The sequence below is a fragment of the Pezoporus wallicus genome, unplaced genomic scaffold (genome assembly GCF_028554395.1).
Source record: "Pezoporus wallicus isolate ANWC-B61680 ecotype Strahan unplaced genomic scaffold, APGP_CSIRO_Pwel_v1 contig_4901, whole genome shotgun sequence".
NCBI classification, from domain to species: domain Eukaryota; kingdom Metazoa; phylum Chordata; class Aves; order Psittaciformes; family Psittacidae; genus Pezoporus; species Pezoporus wallicus.
In genome coordinates, this window is record NW_026640354.1 from 2761692 (window position 1) to 2778987 (window position 17296).

At 36.8% G+C, this 17296-nt stretch overlaps 1 protein-coding gene across 3 annotated transcripts in view; it reads right to left on the minus strand.

The window, feature by feature from the left end:
* COL19A1 (collagen type XIX alpha 1 chain) overlaps positions 1 to 17296 on the minus strand; it is a 178115-nt gene that overhangs the window by 59830 nt on the left and 100989 nt on the right. For all 3 annotated transcript variants that reach the window (XM_057418814.1, XM_057418813.1, XM_057418812.1), the window contains 2 exons: positions 14428 to 14481; positions 1406 to 1459 (listed from right to left, as the gene is read on the minus strand). In XM_057418814.1, coding sequence (XP_057274797.1) covers positions 1406 to 1459; positions 14428 to 14481 — 108 coding nt within the window. The remainder of the gene's footprint in view (positions 1 to 1405; positions 1460 to 14427; positions 14482 to 17296) is intronic.

A 17296-nucleotide genomic window follows, 5' to 3' on the forward strand; every position in this document is an offset into this window, starting at 1 on the left:
GTGATGGCAGAAATCTGTAATGGAGAAACAGCTTTTCACTGGCTCACAAAAAGCTATGTAGATTAGGTGCAACACTGACCTCTGCCACGGTTTGCCTTTTTAATTTTTCTTTTTTTTTTTTTCATTTGTTTTATAAAAGATTCTGCATCACTCCTTTCCTCTGCTCAGACTTGTGCAGACTACAGTACTATTTCAATATTAGGAAGCCCAAACTGTACAAAAGATTCAAATGAGCAAGACTTCAATATGACTACATGTAGGGGAGAAGAGGAATGAATTTTAAACTCTTTAGTTTTATACAGGATAACTGAACTCCATCATTAACTCCTCTTTCTGAATATATTTTGCAAAGAAAAAGAGAAAAATATTTATAAAATTTTAGATGGATTTAAATGTCATCTATTTCATTTTAGCCACTGTATTTTATGCAGCAATTCATTATTCTCCTCTCTACAAATAAGACAAGTTTTTCCTTGCAGTGAGGCTGAAGCACATGAATCCAATGTTCTAATGCATAAACTGCTATCCTTTCTTTACCTATTTCAGGCAAGCAGAAAAAGGAATTATTAAATCCTTGTTTAATACTAAGAATGTAAAGCAGCAACAGTTTACTTAATCCACAAATAAACAGCTGTTCTGTATTTGTGCACAACAGCATTTTTACAATATTATATATAGGGAATTTTACAAACATGACTGAGTCTTCCTCTACCAGAGGAAGGCTGTGCTCATTTTAGACTAACATACGTCCATGCCTGACTTCAAATTTGAAATCATGTATCTTTTACAGGAAAAAAAAAAAAAATTAAATCCCAAACTTCTTAGATCTGAGCTAAACCCTTTAGTTCTTCATATTACAAATCCTTTCACCGAGACACGTACTTCTTAATCTTTTTAATTCTTCAGTAAACTCATTTGAACTACAGCTACAGTGCTAAGTATACTCATTTGAACTACAGCTGAGTGCTCATTCCAGTGCTGGATATAATCCTCCCCACCATTCAGGCAGTTGGCACATGCTGCACACAGTCCTTCACCTTTCAAATTACCCCTCTGAGACGGAAATTATCCCATCTTTTACAGAACATCACACATTTTGCAAAGTGAATGACTGCAGAGTATTCACATTTAGCATACATGTCCAGTCTTTTTTTGAACGCCAATTTCAGCTTCCTCCACTGAAGTCCACATCTTGCTCTTTCTCTCCTGTGTAGTCCCTTGTATTTGTGGACCCAATCCTTTTATCTTTGTTGTATCAAAAGACTAGCAACAGTAGCTGCTTGGTACAGCAAAGTACAAATGGATTAATTGTTTTCAACCACAATTAACAATTAACCTGCTATAAAAATGCTGAAAAATTCCAGGATAAACTGAAAATTTCCCATTCCCCTCCCTAGTTACTCACAGGAGGTCCTGGTGGTCCTGGTTTTCCTGGGGGGCCTGGTTTTCCACGTCTTCCCTGGAAACAAAAAAGAACAACAGACACTTATAAATGCCATAACTAATGATCGATTTGGAATAAGAATTCTGTCTAAGAAAAGATATATTGCCTTGCTTATTTGTAAAAAATTCAAAACCTATCCAAAATGAACACTCTGTATCAGTCACTTCAAATACTTTTAGGATTGTTTATAATAATAATTATGACAAACTATATTTGCATCATTGAAACATTTACTGTGACATTTTAAAACTATGTCTCAAATGTGAGTGCACAGTGATAGGGCTATAAACAGAGCATCTTGATGATGTGCAAAGAAATTACATTTTATCTGAATACACCACAGTTTGGGATGTTAAACTGTGCTGCAGTAGTCACCCTGACTTGCACAGTAAATGCATATGCGCAATATAACCCACTTAAGGAACACCTTCACCAGGATATAACAAGGAGAAAAGTCAGAGATTTATTTGCAAAACCAATTCACCTTCTTCATGCAATTACTACCATCTGTGTATATAATGCACATGTAAAATCGTTTGCATTAAAAATTAAGGTCCATAAAAGTCTACTTAAGTTAATGGAAAATTTTCCACTTAGATTCTAAAAATCATGCACATGTAACTATTAAAAATTTTTAGTACAGAGCTTGACTGAACAACTGCTGTTTTCACATAACGCTTTCTTTTTAGCAAGATCAACATAAAAAATGGAAGTAATTTACTGTAATTTACATCTTTATTGCCAAACTGAAATCTGATGCACATTTTTTAGAAACAACAGCTGAGAACAACTAATATCTAGGTGAGATGGTGAAAAAAATAATTTACATATGGCAAATGTAAATTAACAAAAAGCATTACAGGGATGTCCTGGTGAAAACTTGGCTTAAGAAGTTAAAAAATGAAAATGCTTGCTGACAGCTCACAATTAGCACATAGGGGTATTTCTGTAAGCTATGGTCCCTCCTGCTAAGCCTCCTTCTGTGTTTTATTAAATGGCAATCTCAGACAAACTACAGAAGTAATCTAAGGAACAGAAAGTGAAATCTCAGATTCCCTCTTTACAGGTGAGAGCCTTGATCTATAGGAAATCAACACTCAATCACTCTAATGCTCTGCCTTTCATTAATCTTCACCTATGCTGAGGGGAAACAAGACGATGACAGTAAGGGTAGAAAATCCCTCTTCCTCCCTCCTGTAGCTCACCAGGGCAGTGAGCTTGCAGAGACATTTACATGTCTTGCATAGACACTAGGAACTCTCCTGAGAAGCAGGACTTTGAGCCCTTCAAGTTGAAGAACCGAACAGGGGTTGTGGGGATGTGTTTCATTCACTAGGCTGTGCCACATAAAATCTACACTGCCACTGTGGTTGTACGAAAGTCCTCAGTCAGTCAGTGTGTTTTAAGGGCAGTGTGAAAAAAAATGTACTACCTCAGCATATTTGGAGTGACAAATTCCTGGGTCTTAACTAGCTGAGACATACGTTATGTGCTGAGCTGGTTAATCCCACCAGTACTCGCACATGCAGGGCTGTAACTAGGGCAGCTTAGGGCAAATTTTCAGAACCAACATGTGGTCCTAGGTGCCCCACTGGGCTCAAGGCTGTACTGCTACTTACTACCCAGCCCCAGCATGTCCTCTGCTGTGTTGGTAACACTGTCCACACAGCCCTGTGATGAGCCTGAGATGGGAACTCATCCGGGGTAAGGACAGCCCACAAAACCAGCTGTTTCTGACTTTGATCAGCTCATTGATGCAGTTCACTGGGCAAGCAAGTAGACTGACAGAGGGCACAGTACTGGAAAAGGCACACATGCATGATAAAAAGGGGCTATTAGCTAGATCCAGACTTTGGACTGATCTTTACTTCAGAAATACAGATGGAAACTAGTATTTCCTGGCTTTTTTGAAAACCAGTGCCCTTTACTTAGTATGAAAAATGGATCAAGAAGTAATGATGTAAGTAGTAAACAAATATAAATTGTTTCATACTTTTAAAATAGCCCCTCTGAGTTATAATGATCTACACTGTTGACTTCTTGAAGCACCTTCCTTTTCCTGTTTGGACTTATTTAAAGTATACTGAGGATGACCCTTAAAATCTCAGCAGTCTAAACAAAGTATCAAGGAAGTGTCAGAAGGAAGAAGGCAGAGCTTTGACTGGCAGACACAACTGTGAATGAGGTGTTAATTACACAGGAAAACATGAAATACGCTGGGAAGGCAATTTTATCTCTATTTACAAGATGAGCTAAAATGTGATTTATAACATGTTACAAAGCCAAAACTTCACAAACTTTCTGAGAAGTCAGTTAAAAAAATAAAATAATCAGGGTAGTTATTTTTCACTGTCATTCATGAACTACCAGAACACCTACCAGGTGAAACACAGAAGAAACACTTGCCTACCTTTTACGCAATGATTATATTATTAGTCATTACACTATGTGTCATGTGTAAAGAAAACCTGTAGAACAATCACACGGATTGGCGTGAAGCACCAGCTTCAGTTCAGGAATGACAGTCCTCTTTTTTTCCTACAAAGACCTTTCTGAACTGATATTTTAATTTTAAGACAGAAATACGTAAAAGGCCACTACCTTTCAGCAATGCCTTTCAGATAGAGATTTAAATGTTTGGGATACACACAGCTCCACCTACTTGCCAGCACTCATGCTTCCTATGACTTCCTAGCATCAGTATGGAAAAAATTAAAATATATACTATAGTAAGAGCATAAGTAAAGTAGTTTATGTTTTTGTTTAGGATAATTAAAACAATTATAAGGATATTTTTGATAAGCCCATTTTGGCATTACCTTGAGCAGACCATTGTCCGGACTGTGATTAATATTTAGTTTGATTCTGAGCCTTCCTTCTGGCAAGAAAGAAGTGAAAACATCTTGGTGTCTTCTCTGATTCATAAAGTAGGCTTAGCAGAGAGCCACAGTTCCCATCTCCTTCTCAGAAGCAGGTCTTAGCAGCCCCACAAGAGCTGTGCTCACTGTCCTACAGCTGTCTCTGGGGAGGCAGCTGGCACAGGAGGCCCATTACCTTTATTTAGTTGAGTTCACTGAGCAATTATTGAGGCTATTAAACCACTTCTAGGCATTACATACCTCTTTTAAATAAATAAAAAATTGCAATACCATTTTCACTAACTTAGACAGTTGGTGTCAATAAGTTGTCTAATGACAGAATAATAAACAAAGGAAACCAAAACAGTTGCTGGTTATTTCCTTTATGGTGAATACATTTTTTTTTGTTTTCATAATGTGATAAGAAGTTGTCTAAATGTTACTAATATTGACCCTCAACTTATGGAATGTATGCCCTTAAAAATTTGGGCAGTCAGCTATTTTCTTCTTCTCCATAGGTCAAACTTCACACAATACAAACACAAATGACTCCACAAATGCTAGGTTAGGGGCAGAAAGGACAAAATATTAAAAATAAATAAGATTATATGCTTCAGCAAACCCCAGCTGAGTGACTAGCTGAAGTGCATGGTCAACTGCACTCTTTGTTACTCCCTTTCTTTACTCTTTCTGTTAATTAAAATCGCTTGATGAGCTTTGCTTTACATCAGATTGAAAACTGTTCAGAAGAAAGGCTCTGTGCATCCTTCCATAAGCTTGTGCTCTGAATCTGGCTGCTGCTCCTGGGCACTGCTGCAGGTCCAAAACACAATGCAAGAATTCAGTCTACATTGTAACCCCCTGCTGTATCACATTGCATCCCTATATTCACATATCTCTAAATATAGAAGAGTAAAATGGCTAATCCCAATGTCTAAAAATAAGATCTGGATTATTTTAGGATAAAAGTCAAGCAGAGCTGTGTAGGGATGCTGACCTGATTTATGGAATTAATAATTTAAAGAACACACACTTGAATATGAAGGGAAAAATTCTTAGAATAAGCCTGTGTGAATTTTCAAGGGAAACTGCTAATTAACTGCTCCTCAATCACATCATCGCATTTCAAAACAGGAACTAGTTCTAGAGGAAGTAGGAAGTTCGGCATTAAAATCTTAACTACTGTAGTTATTATGCAAGATTAATGAGGCTTATGTAACTCCTTTGCCAAGCTAAACTAAGATTCTCTTGAATAACTCTCAAAAGCAAACTGACAAAGGGACAGATACACCTGAAGAAGGCAGGTGGAAAGTAAAGATCACCATTTTACAGGGCCCAACTCACAAACACCAGCCTCTTGGGCACCTAAACACTACGCAAGTGGAGCTTTGGGCAGTTAAAAGACTTTCTCCAGATGACTAAAGGTGACACCAAGCAGTCAGACAAGTCCCAGTATCTATGCTAATTCAGAGTACAGAAAAAAGGTTTTCCTTTGTCTCAGTCCTCCAAGCTGATATGCCTAGTTAAAATAAACTTCCAGTTTTCCTTCTCTGTCTGCAGTCACAACCCAGTGGTTGTGACTGGCAGGTCACCTGGGGCTTGCAGAGCTCCAACCATCTCTAACGCAGAGGAAACCGAGCCCAAAGCTGGTGACAGTCCTCTGCTTCGTGTTTTACCAGAAAAACCTTGCCATACTGCCACTTTAGGGGAGTGAAGGCAGACACCACATGATGCTATCATTCTGTTCAGTTTTGAATAGTCAGTTTAGTTTTGAATAGTCAGTTCAAAAGCTATCCAGAAGCTGAAGATTATAATTAATCACAAAAATCAGAGGAATCACCCATCTAACCCAGTTACTCAACAGTGTACATGTACTGATTTGTTGCAGGATAGGAGAAAGTTATCCAGGATCCCAATCAACTCTTTCATAGGTCACAAAGCAAAAATTTCAAATCTACAACAAATGTGCAGCATGAATACAAAATCATTATTTTCTGTCATGTATTTAGTAAAAAACTTGGCAATTTTTAAAGAGAACTTTGAAATTTAAGCACCTGACTGTACAACTGCTGTTAACAATAATGTTGTCATTAACTTTGGTAGTGTCACAATTGCAAAAGTTTGGGTTCTTTAATCCTTAGAAATTCTATAGTTTTAACATTCTCCTTGTTAAATTCAAAATCTATATTGCAGTCAATGACACAATTTTAACTTCAGTAAAATAGCATTAGGACTTGAATGCAGAATTCCTTCTTCAATCCTATTAATCTTGGCCTTGAGGATGTATTATGGTAACCAGTGTACTACAAATTAACCTCTGTACTACATGTTAAACCTGAATAAAGTCATAGGAAATAAGGCCAGAAGGCAGGAAATAAAGCTTTTTGCAGATAACAAGCGAAAAATCTGTTCCTCATATCCCACTAAGGCCTTTCACAGAAACATGGCTCACAAGAATACAGCACTGAGACCCTAATGCCCTGTTTTGGAGAAAAGTCACTAGGGAGTTCCTAGCTAATGCAGAAGCATTCCTGCACTCAAATCTGTCTTTCCAGTTTTAGGAATGATTTTCAATAAGCTCTAGTTTCTTCATTTTGGTATTAATAAAATGATAAGAGGTAGTATCTAGCCAGACTATATAATATTATACAAATGCATTTAACAAACACACAAAAAAGTCCTTAAAACAGGCATAGCAGTGCCAATTAGTCAAATGCCACAGCCAAATTTGCCAACAAATCCCTATACAAAACCCATCACAATTTTTCAAGTATCTTCACAGAAGTGCATTTTGAATTAAAAATAGCTTGCAGACTTTTTTCAACTACATTTACATATTTTTATAATGAACACCTTAATTTTTAAGTATGGGAAATTTTATATTCTCTCATTTGATATGCCTCTTACTAAGGGACATTAAAAAAAACTCACAGATAATAGAGTATTTGGAAGGCAACCTGAAAATTCCAAATGAGATCTTAAGAGTGAAATAATTTCTGCTGTTCCTGTAAAAGCTGATTGTAATTTTTTCAGTGGGAAATAACAAATAAATTAAAAAATGGTACAACTCTTTTCCAGTTGAAATATCTGTCTACAACATTCTAAATTACAACCTTTTTCATCCCAAAGAGGGGGAAAAAATAATATTTTTCTTTTTTTTTTTTAAGCTGCAACCTACCTTACTGGTTTGCTTTATAAGGTAGAAACATTCTGGAGAAAACCTGAAAATTATCTCCCTCTTCTACATTAAGCGTTTTTAGACTATTAAATACCTGAGTGAAGGAACATACAGCATTCCATCTTGAAGATAAAATCTGAAGCTTTACATACTTAAAACCAACTTACATCAAAGTCAGGAAGGACTGAGAAGATTAAAAGAGATTCCAAAATTCCAGAGTTGTAGCTGTGAAAAATACTGTTTGCACTGTGTCAGGAACCTGACCTATTGCGCAGTAATTATCATTGCTCTGCAAAGCTTATTTTACAATTGGTTGAGTACCACGTTTACTCACTGAACTAGAACACAAATTATGTCAAAGAAATATTTAAGTTCTATAAACCAGATAAATGCAATCTGAATTTAAATTAATTTTGATGTCACTCTAAATAATTATGTTAAGAAAAATCTAATAGTTCCCTGCCCATATATTTACTTAGGAAGAATTTCCACTGTGTAAATTGTATTTAGTCATGCTTGATTAAAAATCTTGCTATCTTAGAGAGTAAACTGATCATTAACATAAGGCAAATACTGCAGTTTCACAAGAGGCCTCCAAACAGGCAATTTTAGTGAAATCAATGCTGAAACACTAGATATAATAACCCAAAGGACTCTCGGTCTTATGAGGTGTTTAATGTATTGCTAAGATAATGCTAAAATAACTTCCTCTTAAGTGAAGCATTTGGTATTATAAACACGACAATTGGAAATAAGGAAGTTATTTCAAAAATATTTACTTCAAGACACCTGCAATCTCCCAAGGAATACAGAGCTAAGAATATGGCTGTGGTATTGTAGAAGGATTTGTAAATGTTTGAACTGAATTCATCACTGGAACCAGGGAAATCACCACAGTGGAGAATCAGTTTGTTTAAATATATATGGAACACAAAAAACCCCCATCCTACTAATCCATAAAATGAAGTTGTTGGCAGCTACGCTGAGAATAAGCTAGAGCTAGTTAAATAAAAATCACAGAATCATCTTGGCTGGAAGTGACCACTTGAGATCATGTAGCACAATCGCCCTCCTCAAGCAGGATCAATTGTCCAGGATTGTGTCAACTTGACTTCTGAATATCTCCACAGATTGTGACTCTACAACCTCTCTGGGCAACCTGTATCAGTATTTGACCACTTCCACAATAGAGACGCGTTTTCTTTTGTTCAGATAGAATTTCTGGGTTGTCCACTTGTTTCCATTGCCTCCTGTCCTGTCACTGGCTACTACAGAGGAGAATTTGGCTCCCTCTTCATTCCCTCACATCAGGTATATATACACGCTAAGATCTGCCCTGAGTCTTCTCTTCTCCAGACTGAAGAGTCCCAGCTCTCTCAGCCTCTCCTTTTCTGAAAGATGCTGCAGTCCCTTTAATCCACTTTGTGATCCTGTGCTAGACCCATGTCAGTAAGTCCATGTCTTTCTTGACATGGTCTTACCAGTGCTGCTCAAAGGGGAAAGATATCTCCCCTGATCTGCTAGCAATGCTCTTCCAAATTCATCCCAGGATACTGTTGGCCTTATTTTGCCATGAGGGTGCATTGCTGGCTCATGGTTTCCTTGCTGTCCAGCATGTTCTTGTCCACAAAGCTTCTTCTCAGACAGCTTGCTTCCAGCGTATACTGATACCTGGGGTTATTCCTCCCTAGATGCAGAAGTTTGCATTTTTCCTTGTTGAACTTGATGTGATTCCTCTTGCCCCATTTCTCTGCTACTTTCTGTCCCATTTGTTACATGATTAATAAAGATGCTGGACAGCACGGGCTTTGGTATTGAGTCATGGATTTGTCTCCAGCTGGAATTTGTGCCACTAATCATAACCCTCTGGGTCCAGTTGTTCAGCTGGTTTTCAATCCACCTTACTGTCCACTTATCTAAAATGTACTTTGTCAGCTTGTCTATGAAGCTGACAAGATGAAGTTATGGGAGAATGTCAAAGGCTTTGCTGAAGTTGAGGTCAACAACATTCACTGCTCACCTCTCATCCACCAAGCTAGTGGCCTCATTATAGAAGGCATTGTAATTGGTCAAGCATAATTTCCCCTTCACAAATCTATGCAGAATATCCAAATCACCTTCTTGTCCTTCATGTGTTTGGAGATGGTTTCCAGGAGGATTTCCTCTATCACATTCCCAGGGATTGAGGTGAGGCTGATCGGACTGTGGCTCCCTAGATCTTCCTTCTTGAAAACACAAATGATCTTTGCTCTCTTCCAGTCTTCAGGAACTTCTCCCTATCACCATGACCATTCAAAGATAATCAAGAGTGGCCTTGCAGTGACATCAACCACCTCCCTCTGCACTTCTGGATACAACCCATCAGGCCCCATAGACTTACAGAGCTGCGTCCTCCATCTGAGGATGCCTGGGTGCAAGAGTCCAACAGCAAACAGCTACTTCAGTAGTGCTTGGGTCCTCTGCTTTGTGACCATGAACTTTAAGGACACGTATACCAGACAGAGAACATTTGCTGGCTTCTTCTTTGTGCCCTTCTGCATAAACTCCTGTGCAACCTCCTGCACATGTACTGGCTGCTTCTGTTATCACTGTGCAAACTGCTGCATCATCTGGCTGTTATATAGTCCTCTTCCTGGCATGGGCTCAACCCTCCCTAAACAGGCGTCAGCTAGAAAAAAGGCTGCAGATATCTGTTGATCAAGGACAGCTGATGGAGTTGATCAGAAGTTGCCACAGCTACCTTTACTTTAGCCTTACCTGGGAGCTGCAGGCATTCTCAGTTTCCTCAGGTTTCCCAGAAGTGCCCAAATTGCAGAAAAAAGTTCCCAGCAGCTCAAGAAGATATCAAGATAACCTCAGAGAAGCAGAAACTGCTACACAAACTGCTCTCTATGCTAGCTGCATGCTGGGCCTGGCTCTTCTATAGGCCAACTGAAAACAAAAAATGATTGTTTCTAGATTTCACAGTATTGCTGTCCAACAAAGTTGCTTTGATGCTTCACATGAAGAGAATTTTTTGAATTCACTAAACTATTATATTAAAAATAATTTTCAGAAAAAATAGTATTAATAAAAAAATGCATCAAGTTCAGGTAAAATCCCTGCTACGAAAATATCTAAGTGAAATTAAGCATTAATTTTTAAAATCTTTGAAATTATATTTTGGAAATATAAATTTCACTTTGCTGCACAGTAAAGGCAGAGTCTGGAAAAATCTGTGCAGTCTATAATACTAAGTAGTAGGAATTTTTTTTAAGATAGTATAACAACATGGCAAAATTATTTGAAGACTTTAGAAAATTCTTGACATGGAGAGCTGAAGAAACTCAGTTGAATCATCTCAAAAACAGATGGAATTGTGATTTGATTATAGAGAGAAAAAACTTTAAATATCTCTTTAATGTAAAGCAGACATTAAAAAAAAGAAATCCAACAAACAAACAGTTGTTGGAGGCTTAAGATACATGTGCAATTGTAAAGTAAAAAGCACATTTTGAAATGTGGGATTGACAACACTGGAAGGAAGAAATCAAGGAGACTTGTGAAGTCTCAGTTGTTGATGTCTTTCAGGTGGAAACTGTACTTCTGTGAAAGATATATTTAAATGCAGGACTACTGAGAAAAATAACGAAGTCCTACATAATGCAGGAAGCCAGGAAAATGGTGTAGCTGTCTACTGTGGTTTAAATCCCATGCAATGCTAGGTGAGCACCCAATCTTCCTATTTTCTGTTGGTCTGGAATATTTGGCCAGGGACTTTTCTAACTAATTATGTTCTGAAGCTCCTGATGTCATTCTGAACATTGGTGTAATGGTATCAAGTTGCTGTAACATGCTGTTTTGAATGCCTGAAGCCAGAAAGAGGGACACTGAAAAATTCCATATGAACATAGCGCCCACAGAATGGGCTAACATTTCTCATTCAGGAATGCAGAAAACAGAATGAGTAGCTGTTCCTACTGGCCTACTTCTCCCAGTGATCGGAACTAAAACCAAAGGCTCTTACATACCATTTAACTAAATCTAAAAAATTATACAAAATCACTAGTGGTAGACCAAGGAGAAACACTGTCCTTTTAGAAGAGCAGCAAAGATTTGAGGACTTCTTGCACCCAAAGGAAAACGCAACATTGGCAAACACGAGTGGAAGTGGTTACCATGTCAAAAGGAGAACTATAAGGGCAGTACCTGCTCAAACTAATTTCACTCAAGATAATGACATAACTTAGACAACCTTTAAGTGAGTGCTATATACGTCTTCAGGTAGGTTGAAGGATCAGTTTGCTGTGTGGTGTCTTGATATGGCCAGATTATCATGTAGCTACCATTTCTTTTGCCACGTAACTGTCCACAGTGCATTTATTGGACAACAAAAAATTATTCCCCCTTTACTCTTGAAACAAATAACCCAGAGTCATCATCTAATTCCATGACATTGTAAATTTGTGCTTGCAAGACAATTTCACATACATGCCAGTAAGTACTTTAAGGTTAGCATAACTTTGAAGTAAAAATCTACAGTCCCATTTAACTTTATTATAATTATGCAATGATATATAATTCTACTTGCCCTATTCCATAACATTATATGTATTTTTGCTATGTAATTTCTGAATCACATTATTCCTGTGAACTCTAACATTAGCCTTCTTTGAGTTTCTGACAATATCAACATTAACACTGTTAATTTTCCTCAGTTCCTTATATCTTGCTTTGATGTGTGCTGAGAGGTCTCTACCTCACACAGTTACTGATTCTCCTCTCAACTCCTTATTAACTTAAGCCTAATTTTCAAAGGAATTGAACACTTAAAAATGTTCCCCAAGTGAGTGGTAATTAAAATTTTATATAACAAATACAATGCAAATGGAAAGTTTTAAAACCATGCATGTTCTTGAAATGTGGCATCCAACTTGAATAGATACTTTCAAATGGTTTGGAGTAGCTTTGTTTGGGTTTGTTTGTTTCCTAATATGTTATAGTTGCAGCTTGCAAAATGGACAGAAGATCACTTTTAGGTCTGAACAATAGATTGAAGAAAAGTCATCAGTTAGTTACACACTCAATATTATGCTTTAATCTTCAAAAGACAGTCCATGACAAAACCAATAACTTCATAATATTGTGAAAAATTTGGAGGATCTGCTGGAAGTAGAACAGAGGAACATGACATCTATAATTAAATAAAATAGAATATTTAATAGCCATTACATGTGCACCGTCCTGTTTGTCATTAAATAGAGCAGAGATCTTCTTACAAACAGTATACTATTGTGTAATTAAATGTATTGGAAATGAAATACACATGGGAGCTGAATTAAGATAACTATGTTATTAATGCTTTGGTGGGAGTAGCCAGTATAAAGAATATTGTTTTGAGCATCTCACGGGTAGAAAGATAAAGACAGATGCAGTAGCTTTACAGTCTGCTGTTCCCATTGTTTGGCTCAAGGCAACTGTGTGCATGGCCAAGATTATAAAACAATCATTGCTGCTGTTTTTATAGATATGGAGTGAGACAGTAGTTCACTTTTATGTGTGAATAGGAAATGTCCATGATGAATGTATCAATCCCTAATTGCCACTAAAAAAATGGAAGAAAAAAAATTTCCAGATTTATCAGCTACAATAGTGTGTTAACTCTGTATCTTTGCCTCAAAAATTCAGATGTTCAAAGAATGATGCCTCTTAAAACACAGCCATATTTACAACTGTTCCTAAAGGAGAACTAATAAACTCTGTGCTTCTGCGGATTACTCCACAGAAAAACACTCTTAATATATGCTTAAACTGGATATTCATAGCTTTTCAGTACCCTGAACATTTATTGTGTAACAGTAAGAGTCACAGTAATTATAAAATCCTTAATGACATGTACTATGCTATTAAATATGCTTTAATATTGACCACATAATATTTTATTCTTTGTTACTACATTGATTTTTTTCTGAATGGGTTTTTAATCCTTACTGTGAAACCTAAATAACATCAGCTTTCAAATTTTCATGTTCAACTTAACTGACATTTAGTATCATTTTTAGAACTTAAAAGCCAGTATAAAACATAGCTTTGGGTTCTACACCGTTACTAATTTAACTGGCCTTTAATAATTCACTGTAGTTGACTAAGATCAACAATAATAAATCCTTCCACTTGAGATCATTGATCCAAGACACTAAATAACAAGATGCCTAAAAACCCCAAGTATTATTGAGAGACTCAATTTCAAAACCACAAACTGGGCACAATATAATTCATAAAAATATTGAAATGTTTGAGTCTGAAAATCTTCCCAATATTTTAGGAGCAGACTAGTTTATAAACTCCCAAAACTGAACTATTTCTTGTGATACTACAAATCTCATTATCCTTCTACTGATCAAATTCAATAAGTCAGGGAAAACAAAACATAACATAACACAGAGAAACCAGTCAGTCAGTTACTTGATTATATTAAAACTCTGAATAATCAAGGTTTATTTCATGTCTTGGGCACAATCTCTCTCCACGATACCTCTCTTCTCTGACACTTGCAAAATGGCATGTACAAAACCACTTGGGTCAATAGTACTGGTTACTGTCAGGATTTTAGATAACTACCTGAAATCAATATTTTGATATATTTTAGCTATAGTAAGGTATGGCATACCCCCGCAATAAAACAAAAGTTTCTGAGCAATTTTAATGCTTTTTCACTTAAAACTGCAGCAGAAACATATTGCGCAAATGACAATATCTACACCTGTGCTGCCAGTCATTAAAACACTTTAGATGGCTGAAAGTGTTAAATCTCCTTCAACTGAAGAGAAACATCAAATGTCAAAGCTCAGTTTGTTGTCAGCATGCTTCATACTCAGCTGCTACCTTCCCATTTTTTATTAGTACTTAGAAAGAAGTCACACATCGAGGTCAGTTATCACACTCACCAGTTGTTCAAGTTTACTCACCCTTTGGCCTTCTTTGCCAGGTGGACCTTGGGGACCCTCCAGTCCTGGCAAACCCTGAAAATACAAACATAAAATAAATATAACATTCAGTGTTATTTTCATCCTCCATTATCCTATAAAAGTAAGACTAAGTGAAAGAGCCAGATATCAAGACAAAGAATTTATTTCTAATAATAATAAAAATAGGCTATTCATACTAACTTATTTCAGGATAATGTTATATTCAGGTGCAAGAAAAAGTGCAAACAATAATTTTTACTCCCATTCCTCCATATAAAGGTTGAATCATTTGGAAAAGAAGAGTTAAGTCAGCACTACTTAAGCATAGTTATATTTAGTTGCAGTGTTATATGAAAAGTGATTTATTTTGTTAAGTTAGGATATGATAAGGAAAAAAAAAGTTATATAAATGAATGACATCTTACTCTACAATTCAAAATCAAATATAGGCACTGAAGGGGGAGGGGAAGGGAAGGGAGGGAAAGGAGACTAAAAATAGCAGAAGGCCTTATGCTCGCTGCCCTGTAAGAACCAGCCCTGTGCTGCTTCCTCTGTGTGCCTGGCTCCGCTTTTCCAAACCCTTCAGAGTCACTTCTCTCTCACCCTCTCTCCTGACCAGGCACAGGAGCTTTGAGTTTTTTGAATATAACCTTGACTTATCAGCCTTTCTTCTGAACTCAGTGCAAGGATCTGCCTTTTGTGACTGAATCACAGTTAGTTTCTGATGCTTTGGGGCTTTAATTTTGTATCTGATTAATGCAGATATAATCATAAAGCCTTCAGATAAACTCACAGCTCTGTACTTAGAACAGTGCCCCCCTTTTACTTTATGAGTCACCCTGGAACACAATTTTTTTTTTTTTAATTACTTTGAGGAAGCTATCAAATTTCATTATAGCAACAAGAAATATGAAATGAGTTTCAATGTAGTCAGGAAAAAGCACTGCAGAGTTCTACTTTGTACAATTTTAAAAAAAGTTTTGAATGTAATATAGCATTTTCTTACAGCATATCAAAAGTTAAAGAACTTATATTTAGTTTATTTAAGAGTTTGAAAAATTAAAATATTAAATACTTAACCATTTAAATTACTCAGACTCAGGTATTGGTTTAGCTTGAGTTATGTCTTTAGTCAAATTCTCAACTTCTTATTTAGAATCAATTACATTGATCCAATAAGGGTAAACTGAGGCCCCTTGAGAATCATGTTTTTAAGAAGTGTTGGATTTCCAGAAATCAGTCTAAAAAGTTTATTTATGATCTCTAATTCCCAAGATAAACTTAAGAAAGTAAGCAGTCATGCCAAAGCTGCTACCTCCTGTATCTTGAATGGTGTTTGAAGTCAGATGTCATTCTAATCAACTTAAATAAAAGTAGTCAGTCCAAGAGTTTTTCTATTCTTATAATTTCTCTACTTTTGAAAGTGAAGATAGAGGAGTATCTCAGACAGTATTTGGAATTATAGAATTGTAGAATGGTTTGGATTGGAAGAAACCTTAAAGCTCATCTAGTTTCAAAACCCCTGCCACAGGCCAGGACAACTTCCACTAGACCAGGCTGCTCAAAGCCCTGTCCAACCTGGCCTTGAACACTGCCAGCAATGGGACAGCCACAGCTTCCCTGGGCAGCCTTTGCCAGTGTCTCACCACCCTCACAGTGCAGAAGTTCTTCCTAACATCCCATCTAAATCTACCCTCTTTCAGTTTAAAGCCATTACCCTTTGTCTTGACACTACATGACCTTGTAAAAGCCCCTCTCCAGCTGTCTTATAGGACCCCTATATAGGAATATCAGCTATTTCTTCCTTCACTTAAGTTTACAGCGTAAGCAAGATAAGGTTTAGGATCTTGTACAAAACTGATGTGCACCATTTCCACATTTCCCCAAAGGTTTATGGAACTGGAATACGCATGACAAGGTTTTGTTCAACAAATAAATCGTGGTAAGGTAATTACATTGCAGTTGTGCAGCTTATACATGCACAAACCCACAATGCAGTATGTGAATGTAACCTCTGCAAACCTCTACATTTTCCTTGAGGTAGTTTAGAATTTGCAGAGAATTCTGTCTGTCCAACTGTTAGCAATATTCCACCTTTGTAGAGAAATTCTGGAAATTCAGGAAGAGGTGGAGTTTTGTTTTGTTAATATTTCATTTTCGGTGACAAATTTATGCAGGGGAATGAGATGAAAACCTATAACATCTGTTTTATGGAGGAGGAAATACTTAGCCTCACATATCTGCACAATACAGCTCCAAAGGGACAAGAATTACACAAGAATGTAACTGTACAGTAATGATAATTAATAGCCAACATTTTTGTCCAAGACCTACTTTTTATTCTTTTTCTTCTCTCTATAATATTATTGTCAAGAGAAAGGAACCAGATAAGCAGGTTTATCTTCTAGGAAAGGGAGGAGAGCAACTTACAATTGGTAACTAGGCAGGGAGGACTACTAGGTACAAGGAGCCACATCCTGACATTGAAACTGAGGTAAAAGTTCACACTAACTTCAGTGGGATCTTCAGTTTAAAAAGTGATAGGACAACATGGCCACATTAAGTAACATGGCTGTAAAACCACAATAGCTTGGCAGCAGTTATGACTTAGCAATGCTATCCCTCTTCAGCATTCATTAAATGAGATCCTGAAAAAAAAACCTGAAGACAACCTGCAGGAGGAATGAAAAATAAAACTTCTGTACAGTGAAATCTATCTAAAGGGATGAAAGAAACATCCTCTGCTGAATTCCTATAAAACTTCGCAATGAATGTAACAGTTTGGGACTGAAAAGTACATATTGTGACCTCTTGGTGAACTAAAACTAAACAAAACAAAATCCCAGCTGAAGTGGAAGAGTTGTTATTT